Consider the following 11,868-nt stretch of genomic DNA (forward strand, 5'->3'; position numbering starts at 1 on the left):
AGATGAAAAAATTGTTCAATAAATTATATAAATAGTCATTAAAGAATAAAAAAAAAATTATATATCATATATTGATATATATAGTTTCATGTATATATTAAGATTATCTATTTTAATTATGTGAGTAATTATTGTTATTTTTACTTTTTTGTTACATTAGAAAATAATATTTAAAATAAAAAAAGAGATAATTAATTTTTTTTAATTTGAATTAAAAATTATCTTATAAATATATCCAAATTTTATATGTACTAAGTGTTATAATATTAAATAGTACAGTATTTGCTATAACAATGACTTAAAATATTAATCCAAGATATATTTGGGCCTAGTAAGACCTCAATGCAAGCAAGATCAACTAAAATCCATTGTTAGCGTCCCAAATTCGACTTAGGTTCATTACCTTAAATGCCCAACTCAAATGAAGTCCACGTGTCCTCTCTTAAATCGACTCAGATTGGATCCCGTTGCTAGTTAGATATGGTAATGAGTACTCAGGGGAGTGTGAGAAGCCCCCTTCCCATCCCTCACTCCTATTTAAAAAAATGCCCCGTTTCTTCTCTGTCATTGCAAGTTCCTGTTTAATTACCCCTTAAGGAACGCAGATCTCCTCGGGTATCTACGAATATTTTTTGAAAACTTTTGAAAAAAAAATAACACAAAAAGACATAATATAATAATCATAAAATAATCGATTCAATATAATTCAATACAATTTATAACATATTCATTATGAAAAATAACATTTTAAGGAGAAAACATAAAAACATATTCAAACATAATAACATAACATAATTTTTTGAGACGATACTGAGCGACGTAGTGACGGACTTGAGAGGCAGAGAAAGTAAGTTAGAGAGAGAGAGAGAGAGAGAGAGGATCGAGGCTGAGAATGAGTCTGGAAGAAAAAGGAAGAATTTGAATTGGAAGCAGAAATTAGGGTTACTAAATTCAAAAAATGGATTTATGTATATATAAATTAGGAATTAATAATTTTATATTCGCGTATATTTAATAGGTTCTATGGGGGCAGGTACTTATGTCTATGTCCCCATTAGGGTGACAAACAGAAAAGCCCGTTCTGTCTTGCCAAAAGCCCGCCATCTGATGGGTTGGCCTGCCCCGCCTCGCCTAGTAAGGCGGTCTTGAATTTCTCTTCCGCCCCGCCTAATGGTACGCTGGCGGGTTAGCGGGTTGTCCTTTTTTTTATAAACCATTAAATATTAAACAATATATATATATATATATATATATATATATATATATATATATATATATATATATATATATAAATTAGTTTTTAAATTCGCACACATTAAAGTCTTTATAATTATAAATATGTAATAAACATAATTATAAATCTAATTTATTGAAACAAAATAATAAAATCAACATTGTCCAAAGCAAAATAAATATAATTTTGTGTGCCTATCTATATATAGAACACCAGAAGACCATGATTATCTAACAAAATTAATTTTATTTATTGCATTCAATTTGAATAATTAAAAAATCATCTTATTTTAGTTTAGTCCTTAATTCACATGATTTAAATTTAGCTCAATTAATATGATTTGATTTGATTTAATTATTAGTGAAAAATATCTCGAAAACCTATTTTATTCATGAATTTATTATTTAATGATTAATTAATTAATCTAATCTAATTAATTAATACAAATAATTAGTATAATTAATTTGATTTAATAAATTAAAAAATAAATTAAAGAATACTAATAGAACATTAAAAGAAATAAATTAAAAAATACTCCCAAATCAAATTGATATAAATTATAATAAATTATGTGATATTTAAATATCTAATCAAATTAATTAGTTGATATAGTTAATTTATATAACAAATTGTATTTAATGAGAAAAGAAACAAATTGCTAAACATCCTCATAAGCATGTCACGTCAATTCCATCGTTAAGTGCAGAAACCTGATTTTTATATAATAGAATAGATAATAAATAGAATATATGAGAATATGATATGTGACATATTTTAATTACGAAATTGGTATTATATCATAGATTTTTTCTGATTTCTTATTACTTGTTCGTTACTAATTTTTACGTAATTACTTAATAATTTCTGCCTATAAAACTATCAACTACCTAATATTATGATTTAATTAATAAAAATGATGATATTAATATTTTTCATAAGTCTTATTATTATTTATAATTAGAAAATAGTCATAAATAAATTTATTTCCTTAATGAATGTTAATTTTGTTGTCAAATTCTATATTACCTTTAAAATTTTAGCGTAATTGAGTCTAATTTCTACATTTTGAAATGAATTTACCCGAAAAATTTAATATGTAAATCACATTATTATTACAAAATGAATTTTTTAATATAATTAGTGGTGCTTATTTGAACCATTAAATTTAGCTTCTAATGATATTAAAGTCAACCTATTTTATTATCTTGTGCCTTCAAAGAATTTACACGACTAACATAAAAATATAACAATTGAAAAAAAATTCATTACAATGGGTATATTCATTTTAATAAATATTCTTCTATTTAATACTATAAAAAAATACATTGGCCACTTTGAATAGCTACATGTCAACTTCTATCCACAGTAGTAGAATGCTTAAATTGAGATATATTCATCAAATAAACAATCAATAAATACTCATCCGTACTTTCTCATTTTGGATACATTTATATATAAAATAAATTATACATAAAGAAGAAAAAGAAGAAAAGAAGAGTTGAAATAGTAACAGCGATAAAAATTACGATTCTTATAATTTTGTGTGGCCATCTATATATAGTAGACCAGACAACTATGATTATCTAACAAAATTAATTTGCATTTATTGCACTCAACTTAAATAAGTAAGAAATTTTCTTATTTTAATTTAGTCCTTAATTCACATGATTTAAATTTAGCTCAATATATATTATTTGATTTGATTTGATTTAATTATTAATTGAAAATATCTCAGTTGCCTATTTTATTCATAAATTATTATTTTAATGACTAATAAATTAATCTAATTAATTAATTAGTACACACAATAAAAATAACTATACATGGGTTTTTATCTTTTTAAAAATTAGCCAACTAGTTAATCACCAAAATATAGTTAACGAACTAACTTTTAACTATCGACATTAACCAATGTTATTTTTTAATTGTAAAAATTCTACTTTTAGAAGGTTGAAGATTTAAAATATAAAATAAACAAAATTATTTAAAAAAGTTAATTGGCATTGACTAAAAGAAATTAACTTCTTAATTAAAATTTTATTAATTTTTTTTATTTTAACTCTTATACATAATAGTCTAAATATATGTAAAAAAAAAAAGTTCTACTTAGCTTATACATTATGGTTAAAGGTTTATAATTTAGAATCTTAAATTTCGAATTTAGAATTTATTGATGAGTGTGTAAAAATTAGTGATTAGAAGTTAGGAATAGTGTTTAGGATTTATTATGTGAAGCTTAAGGTATAAAATTAAGATGGTTATAATTTAAAATGTAGGGTTAGGAGGGTTTAAGGTCTAATAGTGTAGAGGATTTTAGGGTTGGGAATAAGAACGGATCGATGTTTACCAAAAAAGAGGTACTTGTCTCCACTGAAATTATAAAAGATTATTATTATTATTATTATTATTATTATTATTATTATTATTATTTCTTTGTCTCCATAATATATTGTAAATCACTTTTTTGAGATTTAGGTTAAAATATTTATTTTATTAAATTTAACCATATATTTGTCTTGTTAAATTTGATTTAACATCAAAATTTAAATAAAAATGAATAAGTAGTGATAATATATTTATTAAATGCGAAGATTTATAAGTAGTTTTTTTCATGTGAAATTAACAGTTAAAAATCGTTAAATGATGAATTAATCAAATTTGTCAAATCTTCTAACAATTTTCAAGTTATAACTTTACATAAAAATAACTGTACGTGAGTTTTTATTTTTTTAAAAACTAGCCAACTAGTTAGTCACCAAAATATAGTTAACGAACTAACTAATTGGCATTGACTAAAAGAAATAAACTTCCTAATTAAAATTTTATTGATTTTTTTATTTTAATTCTTATACATAATAGTCTAAATATATGTAAAGAAAAAAAATTCTACTTAACTTATAGGACAATTTACGTTATTAAATTGTTTCACCCTCAATATTACGCAAATGCATTGTTTCCAAATCCAATACGCAAATACATTGATTCACAATTCTATATAAACCGCTACTGGCAGTAGCAGTTTACAGGTGTGCATAAACCGCTAGAACCAGCCGCAGTTTACGTGTGTGCGTGTGTGAGGGTAAACCGCTGCTGGCAGCAGCGGTTTACGTGTGTGCGTGTGTGAGTGTAAACCGCTAAAGGCTATAGCAGTTTACGTGTAGTGTGCTGAATGGGGCTACCTATATAAACCATGGAGGGGCCAAATGTGGAGAGGTAGAGTGTTATTCACAAATGGAGGGGGAGGATAATTTTGTGGCTCTGGTTCATTGCTCTGGAAAAATTCAAAAGAGCAAAAGGCATGATGTGAAATTCACAGATAGAGAACCGCTTAGTATTTTTATCCGATCGTCGAATACGTTGGCAGAGATTAAGCTAAGCATATTACGGAAGCTCGATACCTGTGGGACGAAATGGGTAAAAAAGTTATTTTACAAGATTCCTATTGCCGTTGTGTCAACTGGTGTGAGATATGAGACCTTCGTGATCGGGTCGGATGAAGACCTGCAGGTCTTGTTTCACTGCAGGCGTAGTTTTCCGGAGGTGAGGATACCTGAGTTGCTTGCGAAGTTGGAAGATGGTGTGGATAGCTCTGGGGCATCGGCACCGAATCCTCAGTCGACCACAGCCGGTGGTGCATCAACATCGATGCCTGTGGTAGCAACGGCAGTTCCGATTCCTGAGCCCGAACATGCTGGCGCTGTTCATGCATATGTTGCTCCTGTTGTGGCTGATTTTGAATGTGATGCCGGACCGGATCAAGTTGAGAATGCACTGTGTGACGATGATTCGGATGAGGAGCCTGTCGATATTGGTGGGGACAGTGTTGATGATATTCCAAGAGGAACACGTTTAACCCGTGGAGGTTCCGGTTCTGGAACACAAGAGTACCCTTCCCACCTCTCTTCTTTGAATTTGGAAGCCATCGGCCAACACCAGAATGTAGATGCAACATTCGATGGGCAGGGGATGCATGATGGGACACCTCTGACTGAATTTCAGATTGGCCAATCGTTCCAGAGTAAAGAAGAAGCCGTGTTGAGTGTAAAAGATTACAGTATTCGGCGTGGAGTTGAGTACAAGGTTATAGAGTCCGACAATCTGAAATACCAAGGGAGATGCAAAGAGTTTGGTAACGGGTGCACGTGGTTGATTCGGATAGTCATGCGGAAAAGGGAGAGCACATGGGAAGTTAGGAGGTACAACGGTCCGCACACGTGTATGGCCACATCGATATCAAGCGACCACAAGCAACTTGATTATCATGTCATCTGTGCGAGAATCTTTCCATTGGTTAGAGCTGATGCGTCGGTGTCGATTAAGGTGTTGCAAGAGGCAACAGAGGCGACATATGGATTCAGGCCTAGTTATCGGAAGGTGTGGTTGGCGAAGCAGAAGGCAGAAGCGCAGATATATGGCGATTGGGAGGAGTCATATGCTGATCTGCCTCGATGGATCCTTGGGGTCACATCCACGATGGAAGGTTCCGTTGCTCTGCTGAAGACCTCCTCGGTTAGAGTAGGTGACCAAGTTGATGAAGATAGAGTCTACTTTCATCGGATGTTTTGGACATTCCCTCCGTGTATTGAGGCATTCCGCCACTGTAAGCCGCTCGTAAGCATCGACGGAACACACCTCTATAGCAAGTATGGCGAGACATTGTTGTTGGCGATCGCTCAGGATGGTAACTCGAATATTTTTCTTGTTGCGTTTGCACTCGTGGAGGGAAAAATGCAGAGTCTTGGTCATACTTTCTTTCGAATCTTAGAAGACATGTCACTCCACAGCAAGGTATTCTCATGATCTCTGATAGACACAACGGCATCAAGGCTGCACTAGAGTCCCCCGATAGTGGTTGGCAACCTCCCCATGCTTATCAGGCATTTTATATTCGGCATGTTGCTGCAAATTTTGCCCTCACTTTCAAGGGACAGGATGCGAGGAGGTGGCTGGTAAATGTCGCGTATGCGAAGACGGAAGCATAATTCGACTATTGGTTTGATATAATAAGGACAGAGAACCCGACCATGTGCGATTGGGCAAACAGAATGGAGTATGAGAGGTGGACACAGCACAAGGATGGGGGAGAAGATATGGTCACATGACGACCAACATTTCTGAGTGTGTGAACTCTGTCTTGAAGGGCACAAGAAACCTACCAGTGACGTCTCTGGTTAAGTCGACATATCTCCTCGCTCGCATCTGGTGGTAGCACCCTAAACCTCTTGTGGAACCATGTAAAGTGTACTGTCATCTGCTTGACCTTATTCGGTGGAGGCCGCTCACCGAATAGGTCCTCAAACTACTCCCAAGCTGGTCGGCCACCCTCCATGTATTTCTCAAACTCACCAAGGCAACCACTCACAGCCTCCCCATCCACAGGCAGCCCTAGCTGAAATGCCACGTCTTGCAATGTCACTGTGCACTCTCCGAAAGGCATATGGAACGTGTGCGTCTCAGGATGCCACCTCTCAACGAACGCACTAACCAATGGCTCATCCAACCAGAACCATTGGCTGTTTAGCCTGGCCAAATGGTACAATCCATCCCTCTCTAAATACGGGATGATCCTTTCATGCATGGGCATATTCTGTTGCCGTCTCACACTGTATATACACCTAGTGGGCTGCACAGAACAGCAAAGAAATACAGAGTCCAATTAAATTCTCCTATCCATAAAAAAATTCCCCTATCTAACTGGATACAAATATCTTAAACCATCAACAAATTCTCCTATCTAAAAAAAAATTTCCCTAATCACGATAGTAAAAATAACAACACACATACTTGAATAAATAACAGCCAAAAATATAAAAATATTATAAAGCTTTAAAACTAAAAACTTCATATCATACAAATACACTAACCAAACTAAAATAATTCGCTAACGTTAACTGTCCCTTTCCCTAAACTAAACCAACACTATGTAGAATAACATTCATTAAAGGGATTTGAAATTCAGCTAAGTAGTCATATTTATAACTTAACAAGAAAAACTCAAAATACTAAACCAAATCCATTAAACTAACATCCTAGCATGCGAAGCCTAATTTCAAACTAGAGGGAATAATCTATAAATTCTAGTTCGTCTACCTTACATACCATTTTTCTGACTAACATATGCAAAGCCTAGAAAAAAATAACTATTAACTAACCTCGTCACCAATAGAACCGGCAATATGCGCAACACCGTTCAGTCGGTACAAGGTCCTGTCTGCCATGATAACTCGCCGGAAGTCGCCGCTGAGATACCTCGGACCCGCTCTCAACTTGCTCTGACCTCTCTCTAGAATTTCCTCTCTCTAAAAAACTTCACAACCCCTCTAAATGCATAATCCGCGGCTACCACCACGGTTTATATAGGCAGCACACTGCACGTAAACCGCTATAGCCTATAGCGGTTTACCCTCACACACGCACACACGTAAACCGCTGCTGCCAGCAGCGGTTTACCCTCACACACGCATACACGTAAACCACGGCTGGTTGTAGTGGTTTATGCACACCTGTAAACCGCTCTGCCAGTAGCGGTTTATATAGAATTGTGAATCAATGTATTTGAGTATTGGATTTGGAAATAATGCATTTGCGTAATATTGAGGGTGAAACAATTTAATAACGTAAATTGCCCTAACTTATACATTATGGTTAAGGCCTTATGATTTATGGTCTTAAATTTAGAATTTAGAATTTAGAATTTAGAATTTATTGATGAGTGTGTAGAACATATGTTGTAATTCATTTGATTAAAATAACATATGTTGTAATTTAATTGATTAAAATATTCATTAATAATTATTTTTATACATATTAGTGATAATTATTTTATTATTACAAAAAAATAATAATGTAAAATGTATACTTATTATGAATGTAATAGTTTTTATTTATTTTCAGTATTTTAGGTTACAATCTACTAAAAATATGCCTAAAGTCGTTGTTAACTTAAGTATCGGAATCTCTTGCATGTACTATCCTCTATCTTCTCACAAGGAACTCGGACGGTAGTACCTCGGCTCAAGAACAAGCAGACGTTGTCTCACAAGGAGTCTGGATCTCACATCCAGATCCAAATCACCGTTTTAAGTAACCATCAGAACAAATATTTTTTTTATATATTTAATAGATAACGAAAAATATTTAAAATAATTAAAATATATTTCATTAATAGTAACGTATATATCCAAGGAAGAATTTTAAGTTTATTATAATGTATTTTATGTATTTTTTTAGTATTAATAATAATATGTTTATTGTTAAAGTAGTAAGTTGTATTTATTTTTAATATGTGATCATTAATCATGAAATATATAAAAATATTAAATTAAATATTTTGTAATAAGTTAAAATATTAAAAATAAATTAAATTTGTTATGTTAATAATAAATTTAAATTTTAAATTTTTATTACTAATAATAATAATAATATTTTCGTGCGCAAAATTATAAAATGATGTTCAAAAATTGAAGTTGGAGGGAGGAGAAAGTTATTCCACCCATTAAAATCGTCACGTTTTTTGTTTAGATAACGGAAAACGAATTTGGACTGGTAAATGATGTTATTAAATGGATTGTAGAGGAAGAAGTAAAGTACTCTTCCCTCATGGTGAAAATAAAGTACTCTACCTTAAATAAGAGATATATATTTGAATTAAGATTAGAGAAAAAAATAAAATAGAACTAAAAACGTGATTGGTGATTGAGATTAATAGGAGTTTTGGCAGTAAAAGGCTAGTTTTAGGGTGTGTTAGAGGTGGTTAGGAATAAAAAGTGGATATCAAACATTTATTTGTTCTAATAAGTTGGAGAATAGACTTAGGGTGGGAGGATTAGGAATGGATTTGACCGATAAAAAGACAAAATGGAAGCAGATAGTGAGCCAGTGACATGTCTTGTTAAAAGTCGGATAAGTCTGCGTAGCTAAAATTATTAATGTTATTTAATTATTTTTGAAGAAAATAAAACGTCTCTTTTTTATATTTGTAACAATATGGATCTCAAATTTTTGGGCCTTGTCATGTGGGCCTTATGCCAAGTGAAACAAAAGAGGTCCATCACAGAGAAGGCGATGGGCGATGGCTTATGAAAATTTGGTGTGCCTTGTATCTAATCTTACACAACATGCTTTCATACCTTCTCAGAGCTTGGAAAAAGAGGTAAATGGATGTCCCAACAATCGACGACAATGGAAATAGAAGCCAACGACTAATGAAGGAAGCAAAAGAAGCTGAAACTTTAAGGTAGGTTGATTCATCGTTTACACTAATTCGTGTTTAGAATCTCACCTTGTTGAGTCTAATGATCGAAGTCATTTACTCGAGGTTTTAGGGACATACATACAATGGTCAAGGACGACGTTAGTGGAGTGGACGACCAGATAAACGAAGTACTGGATGATATCAACAAGGTGAGCAAGGAAGAAATGGTGATGTCTATACTGAGTACCCAAGCTAAACAGATTCAAGCATTAACTGAGTTGATGGTGCAACATAGTAAAGTTCTTGAAGTGTTGACTGCAAGCCATCTCGCTGGAGATAGGTCTGGAAAGAAAGACAAAAACCTGACTGAAGAGGTTCAAGATGCAAATTCATTCCAAGGAAAACCATCAACAAAAAAAGGATGTGGACCACAACAAAAGAACGTGACCAAGTATCCAACCACACGAGGAAGGGTTACGACCAAACCAGTCGTTGAGACCATCCTGAAGAAATTTGAAAAGGACGCATCCCGCTTTTGGCCGGAAGCACCCATATGTATGGACTCCATTCCCGAGGTATGTTGTAAATGTTAGATGATAAGATTTCTTTTTTAAACTTCTCTTTAAGTGTGGATTGCTCGATTATTTTATTTTTTCTCCCATGATTGTTGGTAGTGCTTGGATCTTGCATTCTGGCCCCCCGAGGGCATGCAATTTGTTGGTGTTAAACTAGTAGTTGCTTGCTATATTTTCGGGAATGATTTGGATATGAAGTTTGTTCCGAAATTCGTAACTTGTGTATAAGTTTATAGTTGGACCTTAGAAAGTTGCATTGCAAACTAAAGAAAGTGCTACGGCCTACATATGGCAGTGAAATATTGGTGGATAATGACCACTGTTCTGGGAGCAGAGAAGTCTTGTGGACATTGCGTCCAGGGTTGGAGCTTGTGGACGATGTATGTATTTTTTTCCACAGCTATTGTATTACCAAGGGTTTTCGACCACGAACCATATGTATTGTTTTATGCCTTAGTAGAACCATCCTTGCATGAAATTAAATTGTCATTGTAGGTTCTGAACTTGGTGGTTGGAATGGTCTCATTTAGTAGAAATGACAGCATGTGGTGGCTACCAACAATTTTTGTGGTAAATTCACCCCTTACCTTGTATTTATGTATTTTTTTATTGTCATACTTTATAAATAAATATTTTTAATACTTTTATTTTTTTACGGTCTTTATATGGTTTTCAGTATGTGATGTTGAATTAGTTTGCATTTTATTTATCGTTGTTTTTTCTATAATATAAATTACCAAGGCGATTATAAATGCCAAAAGCAAATACAAAAAGAATACTAAATAAAGAGTACCGTAAAAATTATGACAATAAAAAGTACTAAATTTCTCTACATAAATCGAGTTCTTTTCAACCCAAAAAATTATAATAAAAAAGTGTTTAAATAATATGGTCATAAATAATAAAAATTAATTTTTTTTTTTACTTTTTATACATAAGTGATTTTGGATAATGTAATCTAAATCACATTTATTTTATTATAATCTATTTTGATATAAAATTATCAAACAAATCATATTAACACCAGCTCACTCTTTATCAAAACCAATAAATTTGTGAAATCAATTTAATACAAACACCCTTTTACAAATGGTAATCCAAACACACACTATGTACCGGATATTAATTAGTAACATTATTTATCTTGTAAGAAAATTGCTTTGGATCCAAATTTGCACTGCAAAGCCACCCTTGACTACATTGCGGCCAAGTACATGGGTATGGTAGAAAACCTTGTCAAGGTATGTGTATCCCAACTTCTAAGAATTTTGTCAAATTATTCTCTAATGGCATCTTTAGTTTCATTTGGAATTATCTTTCAGATTTATGTTCCAATTTACATTGAGCGTCATTGGTACCTTATGATAGTTGACATGTTGGAGGGTAAGCTTGTTTATTTGGATTCCTTGAAGGACAAAGACGAACGCCAACGCAGGGTGAAGCAAATGGTTACCATTGTATGTGTAGACGTAACACTCTTGATTTTTTTTCCTTTTTCTGTATTTTAATTAGATCGTAAATGGAGCCAGCTGTATTTTATCCCATATAGGTTACAAGTTCACACAGCCAATTTAGACTCATCAAACCACAACTCATATTTACTATTTTTCTCAACAGGCCGAATTTTTAGACATCACGTTGAGTGAGGACAAGTTTTATGATGACAAGAGCAAGTCACAAAAATCAATCTCGACATTCACGGTGTATGAACCATGCATTTCACAACAATCTGGGTACTCATATTCAAAATTTGGCTAACTTGTTTGGTTTGTTTTTGTTAAATCATTATTGATTATCTTCTTCTTTCATAGGTTGGATTGTGGTGTCTGGGTCTCACAATGGATGATAATGTATGATCTATGGGA

At 32.8% G+C, this 11,868-nt stretch overlaps 1 protein-coding gene across 1 annotated transcript; it reads left to right on the top strand.

The window, feature by feature from the left end:
* The first annotated feature begins 4,465 nt into the window (after positions 1–4,465).
* LOC107615273 (uncharacterized) lies at positions 4,466–6,034 on the top strand. The gene has a single exon (XM_016317361.1). The coding sequence runs from the start codon at positions 4,466–4,468 to the stop codon at positions 6,032–6,034; it is 1,569 nt and encodes a 522-aa protein (XP_016172847.1).
* The last annotated feature ends 5,834 nt before the right edge of the window (positions 6,035–11,868 follow it).

This window comes from Arachis ipaensis, chromosome B9 (assembly GCF_059453495.1).
Source record: "Arachis ipaensis isolate K30076 ecotype BB chromosome B9, ASM5945349v1, whole genome shotgun sequence".
In the NCBI taxonomy this organism is placed as follows: Eukaryota; Viridiplantae; Streptophyta; class Magnoliopsida; order Fabales; family Fabaceae; genus Arachis; species Arachis ipaensis.

Excerpts from the sequence above, each read along its gene's own strand:
- LOC107615273 (XM_016317361.1), top strand. The coding sequence starts at position 4,466 with ATGGAGGGGGAGGATAATTTTGTGGCTCTGGTTCATTGCTCTGGAAAA.